Source organism: Fundulus heteroclitus, chromosome 20 (genome assembly GCF_011125445.2).
Source record: "Fundulus heteroclitus isolate FHET01 chromosome 20, MU-UCD_Fhet_4.1, whole genome shotgun sequence".
Taxonomy (NCBI): Eukaryota; Metazoa; Chordata; class Actinopteri; order Cyprinodontiformes; family Fundulidae; genus Fundulus; species Fundulus heteroclitus.
The window spans coordinates 14410015-14427896 of NC_046380.1; the positions used below are offsets into that span (position 1 = coordinate 14410015).

Genomic DNA, 17882 nt, shown 5'->3' on the forward strand with positions numbered 1-17882 from the left:
CTGCTGTTATATCTATATATATGTAACAGTAATAGAGCTGTTAGCTTTCCTACAGCAAAGACACCCATACAGTGAGTCTCTAAAAGGCCTTAAATGTGCCTCGAGAGACTTTCTGTGGTCTGCTGCACTCCCGGAGCTGCTCAGCTGAGAAGAGAAGAGTCTGACACTTGTCTCTAATTGGTGGTTAGCTTTGACTTCCAGCTAGACGTCAACGTCCCGAGTAGATTGATTTGTACTCAGTCAGTCAGTCTCTTCTCACCATCTGCTTTATACACTATAAAGCAAACTCCTGCGTCATGAACCCATTGTTTGCTGTTGCCTTTTATTTTCTAAATATGCAGACATAGGACATTTAGGGGCTGTAGCATCGCGTGCAGGAACCTGTTAAATCACAACCTCAGCATACCCTCAGCATGCCGGTGTTTTCTTAGAAAAGTGTGTATCAGCTCCATATCAACCTCTCTTTTTTTTGCATACCGGCATCCGTTCAGCACTTGGTCGGGCTTCAAGTATGACAAAAGGGAAACCTCAACTTATTTTCATGCATAATCGGTGTCCTCGGTGCATCTAAGTGGTGTTGCATTTTTTTTTTTCTGACCTGGCACCGTGTGTAGAGCTCATTGCATGCTTTTGTGTTCAAGCATCTGCTGCAGAGAGTGAGCCACCAGTGGGAGTCAGCGAAGCGAGGCAGTGAAGAGGAAGTGACTTCATGGAGATTGTGGCTTGCAGTCTTTGTTCAGGAAGGTGTTTGACCGAGGGGGGATTGAAAAAGTTTTTTCCTCACATTGTGTAGAGAACAGAAAGTCTCTCTGCTCTAGCTTGGTGTTGGTCCATGAATCCTAGTTTGCATAAAAAAAAAAGTCTGAGTTTTTGTTGTCTTGTTAGAGATATTTTTATGATAAATACACAAGAAAACTTTTTAAAGCATTGTATTGCAGCTGTTTTTTTTTTGGTATAGTTTATAAGTCAGTGGGCATTAAGGCTCAGGCTCTTATTCTGTTCTCCTGATGGGCAGAATGTCTCTTATCTTAGATGAACACAGCTGTTGAGCTTCAAAGGCAAAATTCAGCCAGGACTGAACGTGTTGTGCGTCTGTGGGTGCTTTTTGATAGAGATGGTCCCTTTAATGTCAGCTTTGCTCTGTCTTGCCTCACCGTCTGCACCATGCACGCAGTGGTAGAAAACTGGCCACACGCTATGGTGCCTGGCTGTGCCGAAGCTGCCATTGCAGTGTGTTTGTGTGTGTGTGTGTGTGTGTGTGAGAGGCTTTTTGTGGTTTGCGCTCTCGTGGTGCTACTTTTCTGTAGACCTTATTCACTCTTATGTTTGAGCAAAGATGCTTCTGCACGTTAGCCCTTTGCCCTATTTTTTTTAAGCTTTGCTCAATGGTTACTTTTCCCCTGCACACCTCACAAATGCACACAGTAAACCATGAATGTTCTGCTGTGGTGCAGTGTGCTAGTCTTTGACAACTGTTGCTTCTCAGAGCTTGTTTTTAGTCTGGAATCCTTTCCGATTTAATGACTGGGAACAAATTTTATGTGAACGTTTCGTTTTTAAAGCAAATGTGTCTTTTCGTGTGTCAGTGTCTACAAATATGTGCTTCCTGCTACGTGGAGGTTTCTGATTTTATCTGGAGAAAAAAAACAACAACAAAAAACTATGCAGGCAGACTATAAATACAGAAATGTTATTTCTACAGTGCAGTCCCACACAAATTTGGTCCATTTTATTTTTGTCCCATATGAAGGACCTCTGTAAAAATCCATGTCAACAGCTTTAAATAAGAGTGACACCATTGGGCTGCTGTTGGAATACCTTAAAGGTAACGTTCATTGACACCATAACCCCTCCTAATAAACAACTTAAAGCTAGCATCTAGAGGTGTTTGTGTATGTTAATGACTCATGAGAAATGGAGGGGTTGAATTTGCATCTGACCCTCTGCTGTTACTGGTCTGTATCACTAAGAAGGGCGGGGGGTGGGTACTACTAGCCAGGCTTCATTAGTAGGTGTGAAGTCGGGGTGGTGCACAAACACTTTTCCCTTATAATAATAAACTTTTCTGTGCAGATACAGTATTCGGCTCCGTGTGGATGTAGCCATTGTGGCTCCGTTTATGCAAGTGTGCATCATCGCAGGAATGGCAGGCTCAAGTGTTTAACTTATAAAAGGCTGAGCAGGCTAAAGAGGAGCTCATCTTTGTGGTCACATTTCAGAACCATCTTGCAAAGAAGCCCTTATGTTGTCTCTCTAAATTTATGATTCTGGCATATCTGCTTAATAATTAATTATGAAAGTGTTTTGATGCCAGTTCAGAGTCATACACAACAATTTTTTAGTATTAATGTTACACATGCAGAATCCCTTATTTACATTGGCCCTGATATGTGAATAGCACTGATTGGTGGCAGTATCTACTTTTAATAAATTAAGGAGACATAAGTGTATAATCTTTCTTTTTGTTGATATTTTCAGTCATCCATTGGTTTGGTTGGGCAAGGAATTATGACAACTTTACTCCTTTGGTTGTTTTGGTTTACTTTCACGGCACATTTTTGAGAGCAGACCAAACCATCTGGACAGAGTCATGAAGTTACAACACCATTGTGGTGATATGATCAGAATATGCCCGGTATGTTCAGCAGGTGAGACGGCAAGCTATCAGCATGTTGGTCTGTACACACGAGACGAATGCAAAAGTATGGAAAATATATAGAGAACGAGAGAGAATGACCTGAAGCAGACAGTGGGTGAGATTTTAAACCTCTTCAGATCTCATCTATGTCAGCAGATCATACATATGAGAAGTCTCTTACCCTTTTTGTTTGACAGTACTTTTTGTGAGCAAAGTTTGGGGAAAACGTTCACATCTGGACAAATATGGTGGGCTATCCATAGAAAGTAACTCTGGACCAAAGTGCACCCGAATAAAAATAGATGCACAGAGAAATCAACTGGTGACTGGAATCGGCTGCAGAATGTGTCAGAAGTAATTTAGGAGGAACCATTTTTTTTAGTGAATACAGATTTATGTCTGCGGTTCATTAAAGCTGTGAAAGAGCAAGAGGGAGCAGATAACAGGAAGGCTGAATGCAATACAGTAAACCTTCTCTGCTTAACGATCTTTTTGAGCAGCTATCATACAACATGCTGGATTTGTAAATGTTGGCAACCTTTCAGAAATCTCAGCATTAAGGCGTCTCCATTCTTTAGGGCATACACATGGAGATGGATATTTTAATAAAGCTGTCCATGTTATTGACTTTCACCGCAAATATAAAATTCTAATTACGGTTTGAAAGGTAATTTCTGTGATCCCTGTCTTGTTGTAAAAGAGAAAACCCTGTTTTAGAGTGACTGCTTACATGCATGCAATGTAACATTGCCTCTGTTCCTAATGGACAATAATAAAAACAGCAATAATAAGAACAGGAATTTGCTTAAGTTGGAATCGATAGGTCGAAGCTCTACAAAACAACAGACCACGCCTTAACGTCATATTAGTTGCATCCTTTTACATAATATTTTTGTTGAAAAAGGAGTAGTTTTTGGCTGCATTAGATGTCAGATGTCAGAAAATGTCTTAATGCATCACAAATGCATTGAGACAGAAATTGACATGTAACAACAGATAACTTTTTAATATTAGAAATATGTTTGTGAAAGGACACTCATTAATTAAATGTTTTTTGCTGGAATCAGCCAACTAGCTGTGCTTATTTTCATACTTTATTCTTGTCGGAAGATTAGCACCTTTTAAATAATGTATATAAACACACCTGAGGTGGTCCTGTTCCTTTTAACTGTGGCATTACTGCTCTTTTGTGGTGCCCTTGTTCTTTTGTAAGATAGATAAACCATACAAAACCCATGTTTCATTTCCTTTAGAAAAACTTTGTGGGATTGAAATCAGTTGGTATTCAGGTCAAAATGGGGCTTTTGTTGCAGCTCAAACACGGTACTTGTGGTAGTTGCAGTCTCAGATGGCTGCAGCCTCCCACAACGCGCACTGCAAACAATGTTCAGAAGTGGGCAGAGGCAAGACTGAGAGCCAAAAGACATTGACCCTGACCTCAAAACCTAACTGAGCCCAGTCCGATCAACAGATATCAAAGCTTCCACCCCAAAGGAGCTAAACAGCCTGCTGCCAACATCATCATTATTGTAAGACCACTTGTGACTCCTGCCTTCTGTATGTCTCTCCTGGGAATTATAGACTAAAATTATAGAAACAGACAATCTGATATATTACAATAAGGATCTATAAACTGAAATAAAAGGGTACAATGAAAGTCCAAACTCTGAGCTCAGTCAGATTTTGCTCATTTAGTAGAATCAGACTCGGCAGACGGGAAGAACAGACTGTGGAAATCCACAGTAGAATCTCATGCTTTGTTTCGGCTCTTGCTTCTTTCGAAAGTAACAACTGCATCTTTGTTTTTCTGAGAAGCGAAATGAGAAATTGGCTCGCATGGCTCCTACTCCTGCTCCGTTCATGCCTGCAGACACCGGGACAGTGGAGGAATGAGTGTGCAGCCTTCTTGGTTTCGCAGTGGATTAAAAGTGACACTTACTGCAGGCTGACTGCGTTTAAGCCTTGTTTAGTCTGACTGGGACGCAGCCGAGAACTCAAAACCGTCATTAGGCGGAGAAATGACTCAACGCTGGGAGAGATCTCCATGCACACTGAGGGAATGGTGGCTACAAGAGGGGAAAAAGATTAGCAGTATCTTTTCAGAAGAAAATGGGAAACATGAAATGAGATAAAAACATTGTCCGCGTTCCTCGGGCGACTTGATGGGATGCTGCACGGGAAGAGCCTGGAACCTCTGGGCCAAGGCGTGTTGTGGTCAAACCCTTTGAAAAAATAAACACATTTGTCCAACATAAACACGACTCGCTGGTTGGTCTGAAGCAGATTGGCACATAGCCCCACCCAGGATCGGAACAGCGCAGCAGGCCTTACCACATGCTCCTCTGCTGGTGTCCGGAGACTCTGCACTGGTCCAGTTCTTCCTGCTCACACCTAAAACTGTGTCCAATTAAGGGGACAGAAGATCAGTAGGATGTCTTCCCGGGAACTGTTCAAATCTGGACGCTCTGGCTGTCACTTTAAAAGCTTTAAACCTTTGTCTTTTCCTTTGTAAACCCCCACAGACATGCATGCTGTTCTGCTGATGCAACAAACAGCAATAGACATGCGGGGGAAGATGAAATAAAAGTACCAAAAAATAAAAGGAGCCACCACAAAGCAAAGAAGACAGACAACCATAAGCAATTGGAGCCTACGTGTGCCAGAGCTGCGGGAGACGAATAATTATCCGGTTTTTGGCCAGGCCACGGCAACTATCTGTCAAAACAGAGAGCAGGTAAATTATATTCCCTCAGAGTTGGCCTAATGGACTCTAAAGCAGGGATACACAGAGCCAGGTCCAGATCTGAGGACTTAAGTTGCTAAGACAGTCTCTCAGTTGTGTTTTAGGCACAGCTGTTTAAATAAATCATGTGAGGCAGCTGAAAGTGATGCACTGATCACGCATTTTCAGGCTGATTCCGGTTTTGTCTGATTGTAATTTTTTTAACATATAATACAGTAATCATGGACCAATAATTCAATTCAATTTTATTTATATAGCGCCAATTCATGATACATATCATCTCAAGGCACTTTCCAAAGTCAAATTCAATCAAATCATCCAGACAGATTGGTCAAAAAGTTTCCAATCTAAGGAAACCCATTAGATTGTATCAAAGTATTGACAAGCAGCATTCACTCCTCCTAAAAGAGCTTAGAGCCACAGGGACAGTTGTCTGCATTGTCCATGGCTTTGCAGCAATCCCTTATACTGAGCATGCACAAAGTGACAGTGGAGAAGAAAACTCCCCTTTAACAGGGAGGAAAACCTCCAGCAGAACCAGGCTCAGTCTGAACGGTCATCTGCCTCGACCGACTGGGGGTTAGAGAAGACAGAGCAGAGACACAACAAGAGAGACAAAGGAAGCACAGAAGCACACATTGATCCAGTAATCTGTTCTACATTATATGGTAGTAGCGGATGATCTGTCTCCCCTGGATGATGTCACAGCTAACAGAAAGCCAGACCAGGTGTACCTACCATGAAGAAAAAAGAGAGAGAGCAAAAAGTTAAAAGCTGAAATGACGACAAGCAATGCAAAACTGGAGAACAGTAGGAGAACTCAGCAGAGTGAGAGAAACAGACCTTGATGTCATCTCATATAACTACAGAGATAACCCAGGGTAACATAAGACACTCTAACTATAAGCTTTGTCCAAAAGGAAAGCCTAGTCTTTAAAGTAGTCATCCTTTATTGGTCCATCTCCAAATTTTGAGACTCTTCAACTCTTCAACTTCATATATGATGATATGCAACATGTAAGGACATATAGACCTGGAAAGCTTTAGAGAGTTCCTATTTGCTTATCACACAGTTTCTTTGTATGAACAAATATTGACAGCATCAGAATTGTTTTCATAGTCCTCTTAATATTTTTTTTCTAACACTATCATATGTGATAACATGCAAGTAATGAATATAAGTGACCGTAGTATAAGAATATTACGTTCACATAACTGCCACAGATAACTGTATGAATTAGCATATTTACCCACAGAATTAGCAAAAAATAAAGAGGAAATTGAAGATAGATTGAAGGTTTTTAATTTATTTTTTATGTATCAAATCTAAAAGTACACCAAGTTGCATGGGAAAAACAACACAATCACATAGTTTACGCATATTAAAGATTTCTATAAGGAGCTGAAGCTAAATATGTGAAACCAATCACCAGAGAAAGCAGTCTCAGGTTTATTAATTTTTTAAAACAAAAACAAATGATTACCGAGTTGACATTTTCAAGTATCTTTAGCGTTTTCATATTACTGGTTAGCACATTTAGCTCGTCTAACATTACAAAAAACAGTGATGTTCTTGCTTTCAAGTGCATGCAGATCCTTACCTTAACTCCTGTGACTGCCAATAGGCTGCCGACATTTCAGAACCCCATATGTATCAAGACACGGAGCTACTTTGAGACACTCCTTCCTGTTATCTGTTGAAAATGTATTTCTCTCTCAGCTTAAACAAACCATAGACAAGTCTTTAAAACAAAATAATAAAATTCTTTCTAAATGCATTCTTAAATTTCTGTACTTTAAGTGACTTTATTTTGGAAGACTTTTGGATCTTCTTCCCTCTGTAACACCTTCCAAACTAAAAGATTGTTGTCCTGGCGATCCTGTAGCAATTAGGGATGTTGCATTTATTAATTTTTGTGTAACCGGACCCAGTCACCAGCTTAGGCTCACCACGTTGAAAACCACCCAGATCTGGTCTAAAGGTTTACTTGCATCTAGTGAAAAAGCTGAAATAATGCCTATAATTTGATACAAAACCCAACCACAACTAACAAAAAGGCATGTATTTTTTCCCCTTTATTCCTCTGCTATTTGAAAACCTTTTTTACTGACTTAATAATTTTTTCCCCTCCAAAAGTGCTTTTGTGCTGAGATATTTTTTTCCATGAGCAATTGGACAAGATAATCTAAAGTGCTTATAGGATGCAGCAAAGACTTGTTTACCTCAAAAATGTTGTTCAGTTCGTGTGATGGATTGTTTTGAGATGGAGTTTCAGGTTTTTAAACCATTTTGAGGACAATCACAACTAATTGGGCTGCCAAGTTCACATCAGCTACTAATCCATTCATGATAGCATGGTCTACAGGTCGTTGTCACCTGTGTGATGCTTCCTAATGATGCCCACGTGTGACTTGTTGGCGACATGATTTAAGATTGTGAAGGCTAATGAAGCCACCTGAGGAGGAGAGTAAAAGCTGCAAAGCTTTAAAGGAAATGGAGGCCACCTCTTCTGTATTGTGTTGGTTTTCCTGACCCTGATGGCTTCTTTCTCTCTTTTTCTTGAACCACCTGACTTCTTTCAGTATTACTGTCCATAAGAGAAAGCTGTAGGAGAGCTGCTATGTTTTTGACCCGAGGAACTGGCTTTTCTCTGTTGTGCCCTTTGCTGTTTTGTCCCCCCAGTTTGGAGGTCTGAAGATTCATGGCTGAACCCGACCACATATTTCAAGCTGCTGGGCTTATCTTTGGGTGTTTTTATCCTTTGAAGGAATCAGTCTGTCCTGAGAGTGATTACTGGTACCAAATTCTTCATGCTCTAGATATTTAATGTCAGAGAACTGATGGGGTTAGGGTTATGTCACCTGGAATTTGGTGAGATGAAAATAGTTTTTCAATTTTTCTTGTAAAAATTTACTTTTTCGCTTCAAAATTTTATTGTTGTCTTAATCTTTGTGTTCAAAGATGACAACAATAGTTAATAGAGCTTTACAGAGCTAAGATTTACAATGCGTGTACAATGGAAAGCAAGGATGATTGGATATGAAGTTTATTCTCTGTGTCATGTGCAGTTTCTGTATTATTTTGTTTTAAAAATGATTTAAATATCCCATTTTCTGTGCTTCAACGACAAGATTTAATGTTTACATCTCAAACTGCAAGATTTAAAAGCTCATTTAAAAATCCTTTCCCTGGCATGGTTGTTTGTGTCCCCTGGGTGTGAATATTCGTAGCGGTTCAGATGTGCGGCGGGAATGCACATTTCATCCCTATCACAGAAAAAGAGAGTATATTTTTTATACTCTTGATTTACTTAAACCTTAAATAACATTGCATTTGCCGGACTTTGGAAGTGAAAAGTCCTTTTCTTGCTCTGTGTTTGCCAATAACTGCAATTTATTTTATATTTCCACAGTTTGTTTACTACCTCTCAGAAATAAAGAACGTATAACTATGGTACCACGGCTTATCATTTTTAATATAACTCAATTTTGACTGATTGGATTTATTTGTTATTGGCCAAAGCACAGGAAAGAGAGCAATGTCTTATTTGACAGTCAAGTAATTCCTTGTCTGTTTGTTGAGTAATGGTTTCTGTTAGCTTATTGTTATCTGTCTTGCCCAGGTCTGCACTGAAAAAAGTAACCTATAGAATTTACCCAATAAATGTGAGGTAACAATTTGCATTGACTCTTTTGGGGTAGATTCAATTCCATATATTGAGTATAAAATAACTGAACAAAAAATATATGAAATACTTAAAGAAATTGTTTAAAATTTACCTCATATTTATGTATATATTCAACAGCTACTTACTCATTTAAATTAGGTAAAACTATGTCTTGTTTGCTAGTAGGTAATACCTGACAATTACAAATAAAAGTTAATTAAAATCAGTTAATAACCATTACTTATTCAGAGAAGGTAAGATGTACCCCAAAAAAGACATTCAGATCATACACCTTCTCGTTGTTTTTAATGCATAAAGTCATCAAAAACACAGAATAAACTGCAGCACAACAGTGTCACACAATATTTCAAATAATGAACCTGTGTTATTACATGAAGGTGTCCAATTACATGAAGATTTTCCTGTAATCTCTTACTTGTGTTTCTTCAGCCTCACACAACAGTGACTGAGCAAATCTGCAGATCTGCAGGTGTATTAATACACAACAAATAACTGAACTGCCCTGTTTATATGCAGCAATAATACACTAAATTATCAAAAAATGAAGTAAGTGCAGTACACAGCATCACACAACATTTCAATGAATAAACCAGTTTTATAACACACTAAGCTAATGGCTTCAAATGTTCTTTCTGGATAATTGGTACAGTATCAAACATCTGGATAAAGACAGATAAAGACAGATCAGAAAATCAACATTCTTTAGTTTCTGCGCTTGCTCTCACTCTCAGAGACAGGATGAGAATAAAATAAAAAAACAAATGGGGAGGGAAAGAGGGTGAGTTCAAAATTCTTTAGGATTCACTCAGAGGTATTAACCAGACTGGCCAGTTTCTATTGCTTTTCCATTTCTGTCAATGTGGAGAAATCAGAGAACAATGGAGTGGGCTGAGAGAGGCTGCAACATACCTATGTATCCATCTGTACATATATTTCTGTGTCTGTGTGTGGAGCAGAGGACGGAAGAGAACAAAAATATAAAACTATACTCCATTAAAACTCTCTGTCCAGACAAAAGATCCTCTTGGAACAAGAGGGAAATGTATGTCTATTGCATGAGCTTGTTTTTGAGGCTGTGGACCTTCTTCAGTAGTTTCTCCCCATCAAGTTCCAAAAAGAGTTTTTGAAAAGCTTCAAATGTGTTCTTCAGCTGCTTTGGATAGTCAAGGTTGAGGGCATATATCAGTCCCATCAGCAGTACACATGCCTTTGTTCGGCTTCCACATCCTTCCATCACTTGGTTTCCCTCAATCACAATCGACACATCTGATGGATCCTCCTCAGCCATGATGTTGTGCATCACGATCACCTTCATTGTTTTGTCTGTGTAGTCCTCACATCCCTACATGTTAAAAAGAAAGAAACAAAAAAAATACACATTTTGAATTTTATTGCAGATGCTGTTTCAATACATTTCAACTTATCTAAAGGAGAGCAGAGGGGAGTGATCAGAAGATAAAAGGGGAGAAAGGGGAAAGGAGAGGAGGATCCCTTGAGTTAATCAATCATCTGTTATCAATGACATACCTGGCAGTCATGGAAAAGATCTTCTTGTCTTTCACCAAGGTAGTTAATGAGGCAGCAGACAACTGCATCCCTTTTTTTCTCAATGCTCTGTGTCTGTAGGGAGATACAATTTAGTGAAAAGACTGTTAGTGGAGAGTGGGGAGAGAATTGCATACACTAAGACCGAATTGTTTAAAAACCAAAGGGTAGTTTAGGTTGGTAAGGAGCTCAACTTTGTGCACAACAAAGCAATTCTTTACAAATTAATTCACTTTTAATTCACTTATATCAATAATAACATATTTGTGAAAAAAAGTAAAATAACATACGTCATTTATAGTGTCCAACAGAGGGTGCATCTTGGAACCAGCAGCCCCTCCTTTAGCACGCATAAGCTGCAGAAGACCTGGTGTGTACTCATCAAGCTTTAGCATGAACGTCTCCTCCAAAGAAACTGTTGTGATACGTCTGAACTCTTCCTTGATCTAGGAAATAAAAGGACAAAAATAAAATTTTAAATGACAGACCAGATCTCATAGTAATCACATACATTTTTCTTGATGGGAAGGAAAAATTATAAATACATTCTCACCTGAGCTTCAGTGAATAACGCTGGCCACCTTTCTTTAAACACAATCACAGAGGGGCTTAGGCTGACTACTTCAACTCTTCGGCTAGAGAAAGTTTTATTCATTTTATCTGCAATTATCTTTGCATTGTTTTTCTTTGTTATTTCACAAGTTAATTCAAGCCTCTCTTTCTCCAGTGTCTCTTGGCTTTCACCAGTAGGGTGCGGAGGGAGGTAATTAACCTCTGCTTTTTTGGGCTTTTTTACATTTTTTGATGGCACTGCATCAGCTGGATGCTTCCTTCTTAAGGTGTTGATTTCAATTTCCGGGTAAGAATATTTTCGAGATCTTAGCTTGGCCCGGTAATTGTGCATCTTGTATTTTATGCGCTGCTGCCAGCCATATAAGCCTGCAAATGATCCTGGTTCCCTAAGACATGGAAACTTGGAAACCAAGGCTTCAGCCACTGAAAGGATCTGCTGATTCGTTGGGTAAGCAGTGTACGAAAAAATTACTTTTGCAAGGTCTTGCATTATTGCTGATTTAACGCTGGCATCCGTGAAGTGTCTTCCAGTGGCATGATATGAGTTGTTTGCCTCTGCAAGGATTAGTTGTATGTCTCTGGAAAACTCAGGTACTTGAAATGGCACTGGCCATGCAGCAAGGCGACATGAATCAGGCAGAATAATGGTGTCGCTGGAACCTGACGATGTGGAGTCGGACACCTGTGAGGATGCATCATGATCTTCAGGGCAGATATTTGTTTCAGGAGTACTTGCAGGATGGGTGCTCACAGAACTCAAAGAGCTCAATGTAGATGATGGTCCTGATTCAAATATTGGGTGTAGGTCAAGGGTGATGTTAGGCTCTTTTAGGATCATTTTAACAGTGGCCTTGTCATACAAGTCAGCAGTTGAGGTGACACTGAAAAACTGATTGTCAAAGTCTTTGTCTTGGTATAGTAGTCCATATTCCCCATGCAATTGGAAAGTTTCAGTAATTATGGAAACAAGATCGTCTACTGTATTGGGAATTCCTGTTGGAAGTGTCAACTTCTTAATGCTGTGTTCTTGTAAAATGACTCTTAACTGGACTGCCATTGCTGTTTGGTGTGTGCTTCCTCAGCTGTAGAGACAGAGAAAGAAAAGAAGTTGAGACAGGTTAATAGTTTGATATAACATGTTGTATGATAACACTGATAAAACAACACATAACAGAAATAATCAACCCATTACACTTACTCTAATGCAATGAAGTGTTTAAGGGACACCATACGGCCATCTGCTGTATTGTATGCAGCCAAGGGGTATGTATCTTTAAATTCAGAATGTTTAAGGATTTCTGTCTCTCCTGTGGGCTCTACTTTGAAACTCCTCAGGTGTTCACAGTACCAGCCACTAAGCAACTTCAGAACAAAGACAGGAGTGTTGTGCAAAATTATTATTTGCTGGATTTCTCCAAAGTCAGGTAGGCCTCCTGTTGAGCCAAATGGCAGGATCATGCCAATGTTGTAGACTGTGCCTAAAATGGTTGCTTTATTTGTCATGTTCACAAACTCTTCCCCAGGGAACTTCATTGCAAAGGACTCCTTAATGCTGTCTTTTAGAACATCGACTACCACTTGGGTCTTTTGTGACACTGTCAGTGCTGGCCTTTGGTTGTTGCAGTTGTGGGCATGATACGCAATCATCGACTGGTGTTTTCTTGCCATTGTCATGAGAATGTTTCTAAAACATCCAGTCTGCCTAACGATCCTTTTAAAGAATCGATGTTTGGCTTCAAACCGCATAGTCCAGAAATGTACAAGTGGCCCGTAAACAGTTGTAAGCAAAGGATAATGCTCAAGAAAGTGATGCTTTGGTCTCATTTTCTCGTCTGGGAACACTTCGAAATATCTGTAACGGTGTTCTGAAATCTTACTCTGCATGTATCCTATTGTCTCAGCTGTGTGGAGAGGAGCCATGACAAGCTCAACAACATCTTTCAGGGTCATCAAAACCTCCCAAGCAGGCTCATCTTCTGGGACTTTGTCACCAATCATGAGTGGTATCAATCTCAACAAACACCAGTTTTCATGTGCGTTACCTCCTACACTTTTTCGTGACTTGAAATTTGGGGCAATGGGTTGTGGGCAGTTTGTTTTGTCACTCCATTTGTAAGGAAAGCAAAGGATGAAATGGTTAAGATCCTGAAGAGAGATGTATTTCTTCCTGATTAACACATCAAGACAGAGTGATATTTCCACAGGTACAATCCCTTCCAGCAAATCATGCAAAGCATCAGGGGGATAACCTGATGTAGCATGAAAGTGACTGAGTCTGTCTGTGATGGGACACTGTCTTTTAACACCACTGTGGTGAGCTTCTGCAGGATTAGACAGTGCTGCTTTGACGTGCATGGCATAGTTAGACTTAGTACGTAGAGGAAATAGTCCTTCTCCTACTTCATGCTTCTGGATCTCTGACCGTTCTCCAATGCAAAAGCGACAGAAATGTGAAGCTGAAAAGCATTCAACAAACCCACCTATTGAATGAGCGCCAAGATTGTCAGCGACAACAGCAAGTACAGTGCCCTTGACCACTTTGCCCAGACTTGAAACAAAAATACCATTATCTTCAAAGGACTTCAAATCTTTGAGCAGTGGGTCCAAAACCTTTGCGTAGCCATACTGGTTGACATCATTTGCCTTGCACAAAATGGTTAAGTAAATTGAAGTCAGTGGAGATCTCAATGTGGTAGGTATGTCTGCAAACACACAGTACACAGCTGTGACTTTATGCTTCTTGCGCGATGTTCCCAGAGGGTTGCATATCTCAAAATCATCTATATAAAGGATGAGCGGGATTTTAAGTTCATCTTCACATAAAAAACTGTTTTCTCTTAGTAAAGATCCATCATGAAATGATTTGTAACCAGAAGAGACATCAGATGACCTTTTGTTTTGTAATATTGTATTTTGAATGTGTCTGTTGTCCACAAGTTGAGATAACAATGGAAGGATTGGTATATACTGAAATGTTTTTTTCTCTTTACTATCAAGTATGTACTCAACTGGTTCAGTTGATGAGAGATGTTCCTTTCTAAATTGCTCTCTCCTGAACTGACTGCTTAAAGGCCCACCCACTTGTAAAGCAGCACAGACAGGGCTTAGAAGACAAAGGTCTTTGACCAGTTCTGATATCACTGAGTCTTCTAATGTACAGCCATGTTTTCGCAAAGTGCTCATAATTATCTCTTTAATGACGGGACCTGATGCAGACGCTGTAAGGAAATGAAATTCCTCTACTAGTTCATCAATGCATGAATTGGAAACATTGAAAATGCTCTCCATTTTCATGAGGAGCAATCCCACTCTCTTAGTAATAATTTTGTTTAAGTCCTCATCCTCCTCAAGAACTGAGCCACAGTCATTTTCATCCTCAACAAAATCATTTTCTTCATCCGGGTTGTTTTGGTGTTGATGAAGAACATCAATCTTGAAATCTTCCAATGAATGTGGGTTGTGTTTTCTACTCTTGTGGCTGTGGAACGTTGTATATTTGTTGGCTTTATAATCACAACCCTCAAAAACACATGGCACAGTTTCAAACTTTTTTAGATGGACACCAAGATGTTCAAAAAATTGCCTCTCATTGTCAAAACAGCATGAATTACAGACTATGCATGTGAACGAAAGGACGTTGCCTGGCTGGGTTGACTGAAAATGATGCCTTGATAAATGTGTCCTTAATGCACCCCATGTCTTGACGCTGCAAGGACAATCTGCATAGAGGCAGGGTATGGAGTGGACTCGACCAAAATGCCCATGCATTAGCCTGCTGTGTTTCAGCAGGTCTAATCTTTTTGAAGTTGTGAAGTTGCACAACTTGCATTTCCAGTTCATTTTCCAATAACTGAGGTCTTTGGTTGAGGTAACTACCCCTTTAAGGTCAATGTTATTTATTTTATTTAGCTAACTTGCATACCTGTAAAGGATACACTGGGTGTGGGGATGTGGGAGAGTGTGTCAGCCCCAGAACTGGAAGCAGAGTGGTCTATCAGTGAGTCCCTGCTTGTGGAGGACAGACAAGAGGAACTGAAGAGAGGGCAAATACTGGCTGCAACAGAAATAAGAGAAAAAGAAATGATCAGACATGTACCTGGGAGAAGAAATATATAAGGGATAATGTATAGTTCAGAGATTATTATCTCCATGTTAACCTCATGAACAACCTCATAAACAAGAGATTATGCTTTACGGGGCCCAGAATTGTGATGCCGCGAGACGAGAGCTGTGATACCGGGTCCAAGGTTCTGATCATGCAGGTTTTGTTTTAAACCATGATGTGGAATTCAGTCTCCACTCTCCCTTTAACAACCAACAAGTTACAAGTTATTTATCTAACATCACAATTACTCTGAGGCTCTTTAATTAAGCTAGAAACTAAACATAAGGTAAATTTCTCTGTGCTCCTCTGATCAGAGAGGTCTGTCTGACAAGGGTCTGTTGTGCAGAAATAACTGACTGTGTACTTACCTCACTAAAATAAAGGCAATGCAATTGCATTTATTAATATTCATTCTTCATAGAATTAGCTTCATAGATCTAAAATGTTTTACTTGAACAAACAATTCCTTAAAAAAAGATTTGGTACAGCAACAGTGGGTGTTTACACACATAAAGGCGGGATACAGTGGTACTTTGTTTTCATTTTACAACATGTTTGTTTCCACTCTAGTTCACGCTGGATGAGCGTCCTGTTTCCATGACGACTGAGCGGAAAAGACGTGCGACACGTCATATTCACAGGGTTTCCCGCAGCGCTATCTAAACTCAGGCTACCGCCTCGCTAACGTTCCAAAAAAAAAAAAAAAAAAAAAAAAAAACTCATGCTTGCATGTTAATTTGCACATTAACACTTTTGTTGTTGCTTTCGAATGGCAGGGAAACCCCCCCCCCCCCCCCCTGCGCGCAAAACTTGTCGTCTCCCCCCCCCCGCTCCGCGGGTCGGTCCGTTCCTCCTCCTTGCCCCCCCCCCCCCCCCCCCCCCCGCTCCGCTTGTCGTCTCCCCCGCTCTGCGCAAAACTAAAAAAAAACCGCGGCGGAGACCGACTCTAGCAGCCATGTTGAGGGAGCTAACGGAGCTAACGGGTAAACAACAACTGCCTGTGTCTCGGTGCAGCGTGATGTGGGAGCAGAGACCTGCAGATACTTAATGACCATTATACTTTAACCACCCTCGGCAAAAGCTGAACTATCCCCTCTACAGTCTATGTGTTGCCTAAACATCAGCCCATTCAATATATTACAAAAAACTGGCGTTGACTATAACCTTAAAACCAACGGTAACAGTCATGCATGCTGGCTAACCTTGTAGCACACCGCGAACACATTTCATTGCAACTCCAGACAGTTAACAGCCATGGTGGCGCCAGGGACAGATTCAAACTTTGATTTCAAGTAATGGCATGTTACACAGATGCACATCGAATATAAGTGAAGTGTAATATCTCATCTTTTCAAATATTACAATTTGCCTTTGCGGTATTATTCACAAATAGCTTACCTTCAGCTCACGGTTCGTTGGTAGAGAGGATGCAGAGTTTCCTGTCCCGCTCATTCAAAAACGCGGTCTGACGCATGCGCAACTTCTTCTTCTTCTTCTTCTTCTTCTTTCCTTTTCTTGGCGGATGACGCATGCGCAACGTTGGAGCGCCGGACTTAAGATTCGGGGGTATATTTTACTGTTTTTTCCTATGTAATGGTTTTTAATGTTAACGAATGGGTAGCATATGTAGAATTTACCCATTATTTTGTAATTCCTTGGCTGACTGAAAAAATAAGTTAAATTTCATATGATTTGTATAGATCATATTTACCACTCTCCAAAATCACTTTTTTCAGTGTGTTTAAAAAGACTGAATACTCCTACGTTATGCTCATTCACATTTGATGGTGACTAACTACCGTTGTTTGGACTTTACCTGCAGAGGACTTCAAACCGGCCTGCATCGATGTAAAGAGAGCAGGATAATACTGTTTCATAAAAAAGTATCTTTGCAGATGGGTTATCGGAGCTTGCTAGAGCTTGTCTATGTTCTGCTTTTTGTTTCACTTACCTTTTCTTCCACATCAAGCCAAAAAGACTTATCCTGATCAACTTTCCTTTTCTTTAAATCGCATCTTTGTTTTGTATGATACATCATTAAAGAATAAATCTTTAGAATTTTTTTTCATGATATGTAAATCCTTTATGTTGAGGACTTCTAATACACATCAACGCATCTAACATAATCAATATACAAGCCTCAAAACTCAGTATCTTAGCTGTTTTATGTCCTGCCATATGTAGAATATTGTCAGACATGTGCTCGATCCTTCTTAAGCTTTAACATTGCAAATATGTAAAACAGGGAAAGAAGAAGAATTTCAGACAGAAGGGGAAATGTTCCCACATAATTCTCATCTCAGCCTCATAAATTCAGTTTGAGGTAGCAGGAGACGGAAAATCTAACCGGCGGTCGATAAATGTCACACCGGCTAAGCGACAAGCTGCCCAGGAGAACTTGAACACTTTACATGATATTGACATACTGTGTATTGATTAACCCATTTAGACCCGATTAATTCAGTGTGCATGAATACCATTGCCTATATTTAGATTACTTAGATGTAATCATATTTGTAATAGATCTGCAAAGGATTTGTAAAGGAGTTTAAAACTAATCCGTTGGAAGTTTTTTCCTGGTAAATATAT

At 39.9% G+C, this 17882-nt stretch overlaps 2 protein-coding genes across 5 annotated transcripts in view; one reads left to right on the forward strand and one right to left on the reverse strand.

The window, feature by feature from the left end:
• ppp1r16b (protein phosphatase 1, regulatory subunit 16B) overlaps positions 1 to 17882 on the forward strand; it is a 161710-nt gene that overhangs the window by 6964 nt on the left and 136864 nt on the right. The window lies entirely within an intron of this gene.
• Positions 9350 to 16832, reverse strand: LOC118567124. 4 transcript variants are annotated; one of them, XM_036151343.1, is made up of 5 exons: positions 15111 to 15200; positions 11169 to 12270; positions 10906 to 11061; positions 10598 to 10690; positions 9351 to 10412 (listed from the first exon to the last, which is right to left on the reverse strand). In XM_036151343.1, exons 2-5 carry the CDS (start codon positions 12243 to 12245, stop codon positions 10119 to 10121), a joined length of 1620 nt encoding a protein of 539 aa, XP_036007236.1. In that variant the 5' UTR covers positions 12246 to 12270; positions 15111 to 15200; the 3' UTR covers positions 9351 to 10118. The 4 variants fall into 4 exon arrangements, with proteins under 4 accessions (XP_036007238.1, XP_036007239.1, XP_036007236.1 ...); XM_036151344.1 differs by lacking the exon at positions 15111 to 15200 and adding an exon at positions 12387 to 12459; XM_036151345.1 differs by lacking the exons at positions 11169 to 12270; positions 15111 to 15200 and adding an exon at positions 16692 to 16832 and having other exon boundaries at positions 9350 to 10412.

Coding starts and splice junctions, on each gene's coding strand:
- LOC118567124 (XM_036151343.1), bottom strand. CDS start 12,245: ATGGCAGTCCAGTTAAGAGTCATTTTACAAGAACACAGCATTAAGAAG. Junction 11,062..11,168: donor CGTTATTCACTGAAGCTCAG/GTGAGAATGTAT, acceptor TTTATTTCCTAG/ATCAAGGAAGAGTTCAGACG. Junction 10,691..10,905: donor TGTTGGACACTATAAATGAC/GTATGTTATTTT, acceptor ATCTCCCTACAG/ACACAGAGCATTGAGAAAAA.